The 16,055-nt window shown below is 40.8% G+C and overlaps 1 protein-coding gene across 5 annotated transcripts in view; it reads left to right on the plus strand.

Annotated features, from left to right (window-relative positions):
- Nucleotides 1-6,330: 6,330 nt before the first annotated feature.
- The window catches only part of MIOS (meiosis regulator for oocyte development), a 60,897-nt gene continuing 51,172 nt past the window's right edge, over nt 6,331-16,055 (plus strand). For 2 of the 5 annotated variants that reach the window (XR_008956302.1, XM_026506329.4), the window contains exons 1-4: nt 6,346-6,553; nt 7,571-7,667; nt 12,506-13,847; nt 14,182-14,280. Coding sequence is in view for 3 of the 5 variants with exons in the window: in XM_026506329.4 (XP_026362114.1) it covers nt 12,554-13,847; nt 14,182-14,280 (1,393 nt within the window). In the remaining 2 variants the exon portion in view is untranslated. Of the gene's footprint in view, nt 6,554-7,516; nt 7,668-12,505; nt 13,848-14,181; nt 14,281-16,055 lie in introns of all 5 variants that reach the window. The other 3 variants (XR_008956303.1, XM_044386733.3, XM_026506337.4) reach the window with 3 other exon arrangements.

Consider the following 16,055-nt stretch of genomic DNA (forward strand, 5'->3'; position numbering starts at 1 on the left):
ATAACACTGATTCTGAATGCGTCACCTTCATAGTCAGATATATGTCTAACTTTCAGTGATGGTTCTGGAAATCTTTTTCTCATCTTATTGTCAAAAGAAGCCTGGCTTTACAACTGCTTTGGGCTTTGTCTGGCGTAGGTAATTCTAAAAATAATTTGATCCATTGAAAACACAAATTTTCTTTCTCATTGACTGTTAAGACTTACAGTATTGACATCTTAACTGCAGGCTGAGAAGTTTGGTTGTTGGTCTGTAGGGAACACGAACCAATGAAGAGTTCTACCTAAGAGGGTCACTTGAGATGTGCTCAGAAAGACCAATCTGGCCACACAGAGGAGATGGCTTAGAGGAAAAAGGTAGAAACGGGGGAATTAGAGGCCAGTTGGGAGACTGCTGTCTGGGTGAGCAGTAATTAAGACCAAAACTAGGGCAATGGCTATGGGAACAGAGAGATTAGTAGGATTTAGCCACATCATCTGTTTCAAAAGCCCAGATGTGATTTATTCAAATCCCATCCAAGGAGGGGAAGAGACCAGGCAGCGATATGGCCTGTGTTTCACAAGAATTAACAGTGCTGATCTGATAGTATTTTGACGGCTGCTCCTTTACTGCTTCAGTGCTCATCAGAAGGGATGAGCCAAGTTTCTTAGTCAGTTCAGGCTGCTGTAACAAATTACCATAGATCGCATGGCTTGTAAACGACAGACATTTATTTCTCGTAGTTCTGGAGGCTGGAAATCTGAGCTCAAGGTGCCAGCATGGTGGAGTTCTGATGATGACCCTCTTCTGGATTTCAGAGTCCCGACTTCATCATGTCCACACATGGCAGGAAAGGGTTGCGAGAGCTCTCTGGGATCCTTTTTATAAGGGCATTACTCCCATTCGTGAGGGCGGAGGTCACATTCATGTGACCTTATCTCACGAAGGCCCCATCTCCTCATATCATCACATGAGGTGGTAGGATTTCGCCATATCAGTTTTGGGGGGACACACACATTCATTCCATTACACCAAGTCACCCACACATGAAACGACCCTGTGAGGAAGCAATGAGCAAAGCAGGAAACGTTAGCATCCTAGAATGGCTCCAGTTACTGAAGCATCTCGCATGCTGCTTAAACCTTATTTCTGTCTTCACTCCGGAGGTTCAGGATTATGATGTGTCTGTCTATCATTATGGAATTTAGCATCCTAATTCCTCCAACCATACTCTTTAAAATAATATTCATTGGGTTTTTTTCCTCATTAAAAGAAGTTTTACATTTTTATTTTAGAAAACATAGAAAAGTATAATGAAGAAAATAATGATCACTTTAATGATCACGCAGTGGAGTCTACTAATAAAATGTCACCATTATTCCTTCCGGTCTTTAAAAAATAAGGGTAGAATTATGACGTTTATTCCATTCGGTACTATTTTATTCCTATAACAATAAACCATGAGTGTTTCCTTCTTTAAATGTTTTTCTAAAACAGAATTTAGCCAAGTAATCCAACCTGCCACCTGCTCCTATAAATAAAGTTTTCCTGTACCACAGCCACATTCCTTTGGGTATGTCCTATCTACGGCTGGTTTTGCACTGTGATGGCAGGAGGGGGGAATTGTGATAGAGGCAGTGCAACCTGAAAAGCTGGGAACATTTACTATCCGGCCCTTTACTAAAAGCGTTTGCCAACTTCTGTTTTAAAACATTATTGTAATGACACTTAGAACTGCATCAAGTGGTTACCATTTGATAGAAGCATAATGCTGGGGTCGCGATGTCTGGATTCCTAACTTCGCTCCACCACTTAAGAGATATCTTGGGCGGGCACCTGGGTGGCTCAGATAAATGTCTGCCTTCCGCTCAAGTCATGATCCCAGGATCCTGGGATAGAGTCCCACCTTGGGCACCCTGCTCAGCAGGGAGTCTGTTCCTCCCTCTCCCTCTGCCTGCCCTTCACCCTCTTGTGCTCTCTCTCTCTCAAATAAATAAATAAAATCTTAGAAAAAAAATTCTCTCTCCCTCTCCCTTTGCCCTCCCATTCCTCCCTTTGCCCCTCCCCTCATTTCCTCTCTAAAAAGAAAAAGAGAGAGATCTTGGGCAATTTATTTAGCGTTTCTGTGCCTCAATTTTCTCATTTGTCAAAGGGGAAAAATAACAGTATCATCTTCATAAAATGTGATGAAGATGTGGTGAAGTCCATGACACCCTCCCCAATGTCCCCCTTCAGTAATGAATGACTTAGTCCTTCAGCTTCTGGGAAAGTTGTCAGCAGATGGCCTTCAGCTGTCAGCCATCTTTGGGGACTGCCTTGACAGAGAAAACTGCCTCACTCAAAGCCACTTGTCCCTCAAGGGACAGCTCACATCAGTGACATATCCACATCAGTGAGGTAGTATGAAGTCCTGAATCCCTTGTCCCAACTCAAGACACCTCTGGAGGGCCAATTCAATTTCAAAGTTTCTCATGGATTGGCTGAGGCATTTGTTGGTATTGAATCACAGCTCGGCTCCTCCCTCTGCTCCATCCTGCTTCTTCTTCCTTCCTTCCACTGGTGTTGACCCAACCCTCTTTCTAAGTATCCTACATCCCAGTCTCCATCTTGAAATAAGGTTCCAGGGCACCCAACCCAAGACAGTGTTAAATGAGCCTATGTTGTAAAGTATCTGGCATGTAGTAAATGCTATGTAATTGTTTATTATCAAACAAATAAATACTTCTGGGAGAAAGTAAAATGGAAATACAAGGTCAAGAAGAAAAATAGAATAATATAAAATTTCCTACAATTAAAGAAAAGCTTAGTCACAAAAATTTTAAATGAATGATTGTAAGAAACTCTCACTAAAGTATTTAAATTTTAACTACATTTAAAGTGTGATGCAACAGTTTTATTTACAATTCAAGTATTTAAAATTATTAAAAATCATATCCTTGGAACTACGTAATGACCATGTTAGATGTACTCTCCCAAAATATATGAATAAGTATACTGATTTACAGAACTGATTTGGGAGTATGCTTGAATACTTTTTGAAGACCACTATTTTATCTTAGATCTTCTCATCCACAACCTTTGTAAAAAGATTACGTAAGCCATGTCACATGTTTCCAGGGCCCTAATTTCGCCTTGATGCCTGAAAGCAAAACTTGGTCTCAGGTACAGACTGATTTTGTGGAAATAAAGGGAGTTGGGATTAGGCAATCACAGACTCCACGGAATGTTCCAATAGTAGATGAACTGTTGGGAAGGGCAGCAGTAAATAAGAAGGAAATAAGCAGTTCTTCAACTGTTGTCCTTTATTGGTTTAAAACCACAACAAACAAATCTTATCTTGGATCAGCACAACATGAAGGAGCTTAGAAAGAACAATATCTTGTTAAGGACACACACGTTTAAATTAAAAAACAAAACAGAACAAAAAAACCATGAGACTGAACTATAGCAACCCTGGCATCTGTTACAAAATCCATGTTTGATAAAGGCAAGTAGTGTAACCTCAGAGCAGTGTGTGAAGTTCTCTGACACAGCTTAATCTTCTAAAAAGTACAATGCACTCTCCCACTCGGTAACTATTTTTGAATACATATCATGCAGCAGGAGCTATAGGAAATCCAGAGTTCTATACTAAAAGTTCATTACTCACAAGGAAAATGCTGTCTGCCCTTTTCCAGACAGCAGGAAGGGAAAAGAGGAAGTGAATGGCAAGGAGCTTCTCTTCTAAGGAATCCAGGTTTACTAACAAGGAACACCGTTTAGTGGAGAAGAGGAATGGATTTCCAAGAAGAGTGAGAAAAGCATCACATTGCTCTAGAGATTCTAGAGTCAAGGAACTGGCAGCAGCATGAGAAGAATACACTTTCACAACAGCTTAGATGGAAAAGGAGAGAAAAATATATTAGCTGGAGGAGAGTGTAGAGAAAGATACTGTTTTAGGATTTATCCAACAAATTTTTATTGAGCACATATCTGTGCTATGCACTGTTTTAGGTTCTGGAGATTAAGCAGAGAATAAAATAGACAGAGTCCCTGCATATTAGGGAATAGGCCAAGGTGCTGTAACAGGTCCAAACAAACAGTAATTTTTAAAGGAACACAGTTTATTTTCTCTTGTGTAATGGCCCAGATATCTATGGTTGATCAAAGGGAGGAGGTAGCTCAGCTTTCTTTCTTTCTTTCTTTCTTTCTTTCTTTCTTTCTTTCTTTCTTTCTTTCTTTCTTTCTTTCTTTTAAGATTTTATTTATTTATTTAACAGCGAGAGACAGCAAGAGAGGGGACAAAGCTTTGCAGGGGGAGCGGAAGAGGGAGAAGATGCGGGGCTCCATGCAAGGACTCGATGTGGGGGCTCAATGTGGGGGCTCCATGCAGGGCTTGAAGTGGGGCTCGAGGCCAGAATGCTGGGATCATGACCTGAGCTGAAGGCAGATACTTAACGAGTGAGCCACCCAGGCACCCCATCAGCTTTCTGAATTAGACTGGGACTTAGAATAATGGGGCAGTTTTGTCTCCCATAATACACGGCCTCCATTTCTACACCATTTTTCTTTTTGCCATTTTCCACAGGGCTGGAAGAGGGAAGAGGAAGTAGATGTCAAGCAGCTTCTCTTTTAAGAGACAGGATCCATTTTTGTTCATATCTCATCGGTCACAACTTTTCCATATAGCCACACCTAGCTGAAAGGGAAGCCTTTCCAGGAATTGTCCTCTCTAACTGGGTCACCAAATGCCTTGCTAACATTTGGGGGTGGAGGTATAATGAAATGAAAACTGGTGATGTGGAGCACAGATTCTGGAAGGGAAGGACAACTATAGGCAAGTAAAGAGCAGTTTTGGTGGAGCGGTGGCATGAAGGCCTGAGAAGAGTGAATTCAGGGGAAAACAGGAGGATGTAGGATTAGAGAGAGCCAGTACGGCCTTCTCCTTTGAGGAGAAAAATGGGAGTGACTTAAACATATGTTGAAGGTAAAGAAGCAATAGAAATGGAGAGGTTTAAGACACATAGAAAAGGAGAAAATCAATGGTGCAAGGTCTCAGAAGAGGAGAAACGTACAGCGTCCCTTCTTTTGTGTCAAGAAGAAGGTAAGAATGAGAGTGAATGATGATGCTGAGGGCAGGAAAGAGAAAACAATAGGAGGCTGTGGGGAATTCCTACCTGGTAGCTTAAATTCTTTCTGAAGTAGGAAGCAACGTCATCTCCTGAGGGCAGACTATGTATACGGTAGAGCTTGGATAAGGAAGAGACTTGTATTGATCTGGAAATTTGGGGCCAGGGCCTGAAACATTGAGATGATGGGCAAGATAGTGTATGAAGTGATGAATCTTATGATATCCCCCTGCAGCTCTGCAGCACTTTCTTCGGCCTCCACTTCTCCAAAGGCAGGAATGAATTATGGGAACGGGAAACCTAGAATCCTCTTTGTCCCTCACTCTCCTAAGTCAATCATCAAGCTCTGTTCATTCCATCTTCTAAATAGTCCCCACACACTTCTCTCCACCCCCACTCTCCATACCACTGGTAGTTTTTGGATTACCGTGATCTTTCATTGGGATTCTTCCCTGAAAAACTGATCACACTGCTTGCGTAGTTAAAAACCTTCCATGACTGCACCATTGCCTTTAGGAAAAAGTCCACCCAAACTCTCTAATCTCCTTTCCAAATGCCTTTCTGATAGAGCATTTTAATCTCTCCCCACTTCCTCTGCTCATCCATCCATACTACACTGCTTCTCCATTGAGATGCCATCCCTTCTCAACCTTCACTTGCTCTTCCTCTGTCCTAGAAGGCTCATCTCTTCCAACCTCCTCCACTGTTCCCTTTCCCATCTAATCCCATATTCATCCTTCTTCTGTCAGCCTGGTGGTCCACAAGAAAGCGTTCCTGACCTCCCAACACTAAGGGGGTGCCCGTCCTGTGGAGCACTGTATTAGCCCTAACAAGGCATCACTGTTTCCTGCCGGGACCGCATCTTTTTCATTCACTCCAGTGTCCCCAGGATTCCAGCAGTGTGCTAGGTACACAATAGGCACTCAAGATGTGTTTGTGGAATGAGCAAATGAATGAATAAATTGTGAACCACACACCCTGGAGTTTCTACTACATCGATGGCCTGCAATAAATTGTTAATGGAAATTTAAAGTGATCGAATGAGCTAAAGTGTCTGTAGTAGTAGAGATAATGCATCTCCCAGAGGCCTTGCGCGGGATACCTCCCGCAGGTGCGGGTGCCCGGGATGCCTCCCGCAGGCCGCCCCTGGGGCGGGGCCTCCAGGGGAGCACGGGCGCGCTTGGGCGGAAGGCGGGGCCTCCTGGGCAGTGGCCCCGCCCCGGGGCGGTGCGACTCCCAGGCAACCGAAAGGCGGGGCTCAAGGGCGGGGAACTCCTCTTCTAAGGCCGAGGCGCGTCGGCGCGTCCGAGAGGCGTGCGGTGTTGGGGTCTTGGGTCCCGGCCGGGTGGCCCAGGTTACTGACCGCGCCGCCGCGGCCGCCATCTTGCCCGCGTGCGGACTCCCACGGCGGGAGGGGCGGCGACCAGGCCGGAAGTGGCTGTGCGGCGGCCGCGCTGCCTACTCAGGTTAGTGAGTTGTGGCTCTGGCCGCGTCTAAGCATTCCCGACGCGGAGGCCCCGTGCGTAGGCTCGGGAGTGCAGGGGCCGCCGCGAGGGGCCCGGGAAAGCCCAGTTATAAGGCCCGTGCGGAGGCCGACCCGAGGGCCCCCTCGGAGCGTTCCGCGCTGCGGGGTGTCGCGTTCCGCGCTGCGGGGTGTCGCGTTCCGCGCTGCGGGGTGTCGCGTTCCGCGCTGCGGGGTAACTGCGTCGGGCGGCCGGCCGGGCCTAGCAGGGGAGCCTCGGAGCTGCGGGCGGACCTCCTTGGGGGCGCTGGGCCCGCGCTGCAGCCCCACGCTCGGCGAGTTCGTGCGGAATCGCGTCCTGGCGTTGGACCGGTGGCTGAGCCAGGTGTCTGGAGCGTGGGAGTGGCCCTCAGATTCCCGATTTACGCGGAATAGCGACGAGCCATGCTCCAGCTGTGCTCTATTAAATATTTCCAAAAGGGCCTGTCACCCGGTTAGCTGTGCTTTCTTTTACGACTGATGAAAATTCCGTAAGAGGATGAATAAAGCCTTTCACGTGTGCCACGAGCATTACTAAATTGCTTAGCAAATGACTGCATTTACAGGCCTATATTTTTAAAGGAAATTTATGAAGTGCCTCTTCTTAAAGATGGTGAGGGTGAAAATTTCTTTAAACTGCTAGTGTTGTTAATTGTCATGGTAAGAAAAGTAGAAGACAACAACGAAAGGATGTGGAAGGGTAGTTGGATCCCCTGTATACTTAGTATTATGGATCTTCACTGTCCAGTAGCCACACGGGGTTGAGATGTGCTGTAAATGTAAAATACACATTGAATTTACAAGACTTGGCACCAAAGAAAAAAAATTCTCAATAATTTTTTACATTGATTACATGTGGAAAAGGGTATCTTTTTGATACCTGGTTTGCTTGAATAAAATATATTGTTTAATTTCATCTCTTTTTCAGTGTGGCTACTCGAAACTTTTAAATCATTGCTAACATGGTATTTCTGTCGGACAGTGCTGTTCTAGATATTCTGGTGAAGAATACAGAATCAACATGGCTTTCCTTTGCTCAGAAGCCATTGGTGGGAAGTGAACTCTTGTTAAACTTGAAGGTGAGGATGTAAATATAAGCTGTAATTATTGCACATATAACACCTTCTCCACCCACTTTTCAGTGTCTCCAACATTTGAAAACATTAACTTCCAGGGCTGCTTAAGGAAATCATAGTGATACTAATAGCTGTGTGATGCAAAGAACTCAATTTGTCTCAACTTTGTGAGGTGGAGATAGGGTGGGTTCTTATTCTTATTTCATAGTCTTGGTGTATTAACGGACTTGTTAGAGTCCAGCCAGTGAGTGTTGGAGGTCCTCTGACTCCAGGTTCAATTTTCTTTGCTCTTCACCATACTCCTAGTCATCTGTGTTCATGAGCCAAGATCCATCTGTCTTGTGTGTTGGATTGTAAAGAAATACATTTCTTACAAGGGTGCTTATGGATGTACCTCTCTATTCAGAGCCAGCTTTGTGTTATGCAACTTATATGCAGTCATATAAGGCCCATTGTGTAGAAGGGCTGGCACTTGGTTTATTGCTCTGTTGTCACCACCTTGAAATTCTTAACTTTTGAATAAGGGGGCCCTGTATTTTCATTTTGCACTGGACCTTGCAAATGATGTAGTTGATTTTTTATTCTGCAGTATTCTAGGGTGGGAATTGGGAGGTGTTTGACAAGAACTAAAACATGTGGTCTTCACTTTACTCCCGTGTGAAATGAGAAGGGCTCGCGAGTCTCTCTCCCTGTTTGGTGATTCTGTATGAATTACTGTAATCAGATTTTGTGACTGGTAGTATAAACATTATACGTGCATAATAACATTAGGAGAAATGCTGATAGTCCTCCATTGAGAGTCATGCAAATCAAAGACTTTTTAAACTATAGTAACACTTTTTCCACGTGCCAGCAAGTTTTCTTATAGATCATCCATGTAAAGAATATGATTATAGGATGGATATATGAAAGTGTGATTATTTGAGCATTTATTTTGATAAGATAGGCCAGATCACCAGTTACCTCCATTTAAGAGGTTTCCTCTGTGAAGACATGAGTGTGAACCCTTACTTGGCAGTATCTGTTCCTTCTTTTTGTTGTCATAGCTACGTCTTATTGCATGAGGTGCCTCTTCTCATTCCTAAATTTTTAAATTCTCTTTAAGATTGGACATAACTTCACCATTAGAACGCAGGCTTTATTAGATCAGTTTATTAGTCCGCTTGGGCTGCCATAACAAAAGACCATAGAGTAGGTGGCTTAAATAACAGAAATTTATTTTCTCACAGTTCTCACAGGTTGGAAGTCCAAAATCAGAGTGCCAGTATGGTCTGGTTCTAGTGAGAGTTCTTTTCTTGGCTTTTAGACAGCTGCCTTCTCACTGTCGGCACATGGTGGGGAGAGAGCTCTGTTGTCTCTTCCTCTTTTTTTAAGGGCACCAGTTCTGTCAGTTTAGCACTCTACCCTTAGGACCTCATTTAACTAATCACCCCCAAAAAGAGTCTTTCTGTAATACTGTCACATTGGGGATTAGGGCTTCAACATGAATTTTGGGGGCGGACACAGTTTAGTCTATAGCAACTTATCTGTCTCTGTTCACTACCATGTTCTTAGCATTTAGAACAGTTTCTAGCACATACACTGTGGTCAATAAATATTTACAGAATAAATGAAAGACAGATAGTAGAGTGATCATGTCTTAGGGTGGCTCATTGTGGGCTCTTTTCCATCATTGGAACCAGTTATGACTTCGCTCTTGGCTGAAGCCAGTCTCTATTAGGAAGGATAAGATGTGAAAGCATGAGGAGATTGGTAAAATGTGGATATAGCAGTGTGAGAAATGTCAGGTGGAGCATTTAACAAAAAATTAAGTATCTAAGTGCCTAGCACTAGGCTGGGTCTCAGAGGTATAAATAGAGAGCAACAGATACTTTTCCTGCTTGTATGGCTTTTATAATTTAGGAGAGACAGGATCATTTAAAGGAAGGAATACTGTTTGCTTGAGAGTACTATCTAAGTAACCTGACAGACCAGGGAGGGGATAGAGGATATTTGATTTCAACCATGATGGTTGAGAGATGGTCAAGCATGTGTTAACTTGACCTAGAAGGGAGGGAAGAGTGCTCCAACCAGAGAGAACAGCATTTACAAAGTAGTGTTGATGGGGGGCAGAGGGAGATTTCATTCTAGGAACTGAAAAGAAGAACAGTGTAGCTAGAACACAGCAAAGAGGAAAATGGTGTGCCTTGATGCCAAAGCAGTAGGTAGAGACCAAAGCATTTAGGATTTTATAGGTTATATTGAAGATTTGGAACTATATACTATGAGCAGTTGGAAACCATTAGAGGGTTTTAAGTAGGGATTGTATAGCCTGGTTAAGTTTGTGTTTTAGAAGGGTCCCTGTGATATTGCATAAAGATGAATTTCATAAAGACCTGAGTATACAGATGAGTAAAAGAACTGCTGAATCAACACATAGGCCAAGCATGTTGCATACCTTAATTTCTTATGGAATCAGTCCTCAGAGCTGTGAGACTTGGCAGCCTGAGTGGAGGAAAGAAGAGTAAATAATTGGGTTGAGCTAGGCTTGGGGAAGGCAAATCTAAAGTGGAAAAGAAATGAAGAAATTGAGGGTCTTGTAAAAATATAACTGAAATGATTGATGTTGAGCATCAGACCTCTTAAGAAAGGAAATAAACCAGTGTAAGAATTCTTAGAGGTTTTTCCCAAGCATCTAAATTGTATGAGTATATTGCTAGACTGATAACTCCTGACTATAAGTTTTACAAGATCAAAAAGTAAAGCAAGTATATTTGAGCTGAGTTTATTTAGTGTATCTCTACATCTGGTACAGGGGATCAGGGGATGAATGAATCATAGGTTCACCTTTTAAGAACTGACAGCATGGGGGCACCTGGGTGACTCAGTCGTTAAGCGTCTGCCTTCGGCTCAGGGCATGATCCCAGAGTCCTGGGATTGAGCCCCGCATCAGGCTCCCCCACTGGGAGCCTGCTTCTTCCTCTCCCACTCCCCCTGCTTCTGTTTCCTCTCTCGCTGGCTGTCTCTCTCTCTCTGTCAAATAAATAAATAAAAAATCTTAAAAAAAAAAAAATAGAACTGACAACGTGGCTGTACAGATTCTAATTGCCATGAAAATACTAAATGTCTTTGTTCTTTTTTAATCCAGACTATAACCTGTAGCCAGAACTGGTTAGAAGGAAGACATTTAAATTTTTTGTTAAGTAGCTTTTACTTTTAAAATACCATTTCTCTTTTTAATTTTTTTTAAAGATGTATTTATTTGAGAGAGAGTGTATGCATGGGCATGTGTGCAAGCATGGTGAGGGGCAGAAGGAGAGAACCTACAAGCAGACTTCGCCCCTGAGTGTGGAGCCTGAAGGGGGGCTTGATCTCATGACCCATGAGATCATGACCTGAGCCAAAGTCAAGAGTCAGTCACTTTAACTAACCCAGGCGCCCCTAAAATACCATTTTTAACATAGCTATTTTTAGTTTGTGTTTAAACGACTATCATATTTATCTTTGCAAAATCGCATGTCAATATTAATCAAAGTTCATAGAATTGAAAACTGGAAGAGCCTTTAATGATAACTTAATTCAGTTTCCTACATGCAGTGTGTGTACCACTGGTTGTAAACAGGATGATTTTAGGTAAAACATAATCAAGCATTTTTTTAAAATTCCAATATAGTTAACTATATTGGATATCAAGCATTTTAGGGGCTCCTGGGTTGCTCAGTCAGGTAAGTGTCTGCCTTGGGCTCAGGTCATGATCCCCGGGGTCCTGGGATCGAGCCATGGTTGGGCTTCCTGCTCAGTGGGGAGCCTGCTTCTCCCTCTCCCTCTGCCCCTCCCCACCACTCTTGTTCTCTCGCTATCTCAAATAAATAAATAAAATCTTTTTAAAAAATGTTAAGCATTTTAATAGTTACACATTTATTTTAATGTGTCTTAAAAAAATATGTAGCATACCATACCTATGATTCACACTGCATTTGGGAAACTGAATGGACTTCATGATGAGGTTAAAATCGATTTTCTGATTTTAAAAATAGTCACTTTAAATAAAAATATTAAATAAAAATAGGTGGTACATGAATGAAGTTTGGGAAACACTAATCTAAACCAACTCTTTTGTTATATAAATGAGAAACAAAAGGACCCCTAATCCCAAAGGCCTTTCTGTGGCATATAGCTAATATATGTCAGAGCTAGGAATAGAAGTTAACTCTATTCAATACATGCTACTGTTTATTCTGCCATATAGGGCTGCTTCTTATTGTTGAAACTTGAGGAAGAGACCTCTGTCTTAATAGTGGCATTGTACTTTAAATCTTCATTGTCCGTTGTGGTGGCCATATGTGGCTATTTATATTAAAAGTTAATGAAAAGTAAATTTAAAATTTGTACTAGTCACATATCTTGTGCTTGGTTAGCCACATGTGGCTAGTAGCTACCCTATTGGACAGTACAGCTAGAGAACATTTCTATCCCTGCAGAAAGTTCTATTGAATAGGGCTGCTGTAAACTGTTGCTTAAGAACATGATTCATAACACTTTAAAGTTTTAACCCCTTCAAAGAGATGATGCTTATTAATTTGCTTGCCATACTGAAGTTATATTAACCCTGAGGTTAATGAAGCTACTAGTAACAGTGCAATTAAAATAATCAATCGTGGGAAATGAGGCCAAAATGTAGTTCTCAGAATCTTACCACCTCATCTTATTGGGGGAAGTTTTTTTTCCCTTTTTAATCAATAAATATTGTCACGAATTCGTAGCAGTTAGAAGAAATATATTGAAAAACAGACTTTGCAAATAGTTTATTCATCTTAGAATTGTATTTTGTTAAGATTTTAAAACTTTTTATTTTTAAACAGATTTTCAGTGAATGGACCTGACTAAACTCTTTGAGCACATCAATAAACATGAGCGGTACCAAACCTGATATATTGTGGGCACCACACCAAGTTGATAGATTTGTTGTATGTGACTCTGAACTGAGCCTTTATCATGTGGAATCTACTGTGAATTCAGAACTCAAAGCTGGATCTCTACGTTTATCTGAAGACTCTGCAGCTACATTACTATCAATAAATTCAGATACGCCTTATATGAAATGTGTAGCCTGGTATCTCAATTATGATCCTGAATGTCTCCTAGCAGTTGGACAAGCAAATGGTCGAGTTGTACTTACAAGTCTTGGTCAAGATCATAACTCAAAATTCAAAGATTTGATAGGAAAAGAATTTGTTCCAAAACATGCACGGCAATGTAATACCCTTGCGTGGAATCCATTGGATAGTAATTGGCTTGCCGCTGGGTTAGATAAACATAGAGCTGATTTTTCAGTGCTGATTTGGGATATTTGCAGCAAATATACTCCCGATATAATTCCCATGGAGAAAGTGAGACTTTCAGCAGGTGAAACTGAAACAACATTATTAGTAACAAAACCTCTTTATGAATTAGGACAAAATGATGCTTGTCTCTCTCTTTGTTGGCTTCCACGAGACCAGAAACTTCTCCTTGCTGGTATGCATCGTAACTTAGCCATATTTGATCTTCGGAATACGAGCCAAAAGATGTTTGTAAATACAAAAGCTGTTCAGGGGGTGACAGTAGACCCCTACTTCCATGATCGTGTTGCTTCCTTCTATGAAGGTCAGGTTGCAATATGGGATCTAAGGAAATTTGAGAAGCCAGTTTTGACTTTGACTGAGCAACCAAAGCCCTTAACAAAAGTAGCATGGTGTCCAACTAGGACTGGTCTGCTTGCCACTTTGACGAGGGATAGTAACATTATTAGATTATATGATATGCAGCACACACCCACTCCCATTGGAGATGAAACTGAACCCACAATAATTGAAAGAAGCGTGCAACCTTGTGACAATTACATTGCTTCCTTTGCTTGGCATCCAACAAGTCAAAATCGAATGATAGTTGTAACTCCCAACCGAACGATGTCTGACTTCACTGTTTTCGAAAGGATATCTCTTGCCTGGAGCCCAATTACATCTTTAATGTGGGCTTGTGGTCGTCATTTGTATGAATGTGCAGAAGAAGAGAATGACAATTCTTTAGAAAAAGATATAGCAACGAAAATGCGCCTTCGGGCTTTATCCAGGTACGGACTTGATACAGAGCAGGTATGGAGAAACCATATTTTAGCTGGAAATGAAGACCCGCAGCTCAAGTCACTCTGGTATACCCTGCACTATATCCTTTTCATAATGATTTTCATGAGATGAATCAGGTAGAAATGTTCTTAAAGTTTGCTGAAAGATCAGTCTATAAATTTTATTCTGAATGTTTTATATGCAAATACAAGTTTTATAATGCTAAAATTACCAAGTAAAATTATTTAAAACTGTTGAACTTGAAATACTGCTTTACAGATTGTGTGGAAGGAAGAAAAGTTTATCTCTTCAATAAAGTAGAACCGTCTTACGTTGGCCGACGCCTATTATGAATTGGCTCCAAATCAAAGTAAATTTAGCTTTGAAATAGGTTATTATGCATCATCATTAGTATTTCCTATGCATTTAAATACTTATGAAGCAGTATACAGAAGATATGGATCAGAAGTCTCCAGGAAACAAAGGATCATTGGTTTATGCAGGAATTAAATCAATTGTAAAATCATCTTTGGGTAAGAAAATTCTGTTTTATTTTCTAAAGTATAATTTTTGTACTCTTATTTTTCCCCCCTATATCCCCATCATATACTTGCTTCAGAATAATGTGTATAATTTTTGTTGTTGTTGTTTTTGGGGGTTTCAGGTTAGCTATTTTAGTGAATTGTTAAGTGCGTATTTTATATCCAAAATTCTTTTTCGGGGGGAGTCTTGATTCTTTGAAGTGATACTGTCTTTCTAATCTATTCATTTATTCAATGTTATTTTTTTTGAAGACCCACTTTGAGAGGTATTACGTTAGACGATTTATAGGTTCCTCGTTGTTAGTTTCAATTTTATCACAGTATTTTGCTTTTATAAAAGCTAAATAAAAAGACATAATTGAAGGCGATCTCTTTTTATTGTGCTGCTCAAATACTTTCACTTAGCTATTTAATAACAAGGTCTGGGTGACTATGTCATGACGTATGGCCTTACGTGAAGGAGCCTTACCTGAAAGAGTCCTTGATGAGTAAATGAATGTATGAGTTAATGCAGGGTTGAAATTGATCAGCTATTTAAGAATAAAGATGACAAATGAGCCAAACTTAGTTTTTCACAGAACAGTTATTCTTTTTATTGGAATGGAATTGTGTATTATACTATAATCCTTTCCCCAACCTAGGATTCAGTATCTAGCTTTTGATAGTAATCAAATTTGGGCCCAAGTCAAGCTGCTAGAAAAGTAGTTTATATTATTTAATCAAAGAGTGGCAGTTCAAGTAATAAATTCAACTTGGTCTTTAATAGGATTTTCATAAATACTATACAAATAATACAAAATACCAAAAATACTAATTATAATAAGGATAGGTTAAGCATTTCATTTAACAATTATTAAAAAAAATTTAAAGGACTTTCTCATTACTTTGTTCCACATTGCTGAAGAGGCAGTAGACACTATTTGATCAATTTCATTTTGGTATTTTCTCACTAGCTGTCCACCAAAAAAGTAACATGGGTCCAATTAGAAACTTCCATTTTCATTAATATAAGTAAAAGGGCAGATGTACTGTAATATCCCTGTAAATGAACTTGCTCATGACTTTAGAACCGCTACTGCAAAGATTTAAACACCGAGTTTATAGAATTTCTAGTATTTTTGCTATATAGTAGGTCAGGCCACATTGCATTCTCAGTTATTCTGAAGTTTATTATTGTTTTTCTCGCATTTTGATATACGTTAGGGGAAAACCTACAAACTGCCTCTGAGGAAAAGCAAGAGGAAAAATAGAATATCTTTATATTTCTAGTGCGAGTAGAGAGAAACTGAATGTCTTAAGAGTAGTCTTTACCCCGATTAAAAAACTACATTAGAAAGATTTCCTCATTGCTAGACTTTCAGCTTTTTGTTTATTTTGGTTTAGATATTTTTGTTTTTGTTTCTACAGCCCCAAAGTGAAAAGTAGAGAAATAACTTTCAAAGATGGCACATGTGGAATTCAGTTTTTTGTCTGGCCATAGTTCTTCCTCTAATTGCTAATTGTGTGCAAAGAATTGTCCTTGGAATAGTAAGATATAACTGTCAACAAGATAAGTCTCTTCCCTCAGAGACTGAACAAGGTAGATATTACCCATGTTCTTGGGAAATTTACATGCTAGTTCAGAATATGGAAAAGTAATTAGCAATTTACCATGAGGAAGAACAAACAATTATGTATAGAAGAATCCTAATTTGGGTGTAAGGATTGGAGAGGGTTCCCTGGAGGAGGTAAAAGCAAAGACAAGGAAGGTCCAGACAGGGAGCAGC

This window comes from Ursus arctos, unplaced genomic scaffold (genome assembly GCF_023065955.2).
Source record: "Ursus arctos isolate Adak ecotype North America unplaced genomic scaffold, UrsArc2.0 scaffold_3, whole genome shotgun sequence".
Lineage (NCBI taxonomy): Eukaryota > Metazoa > Chordata > Mammalia > Carnivora > Ursidae > Ursus > Ursus arctos.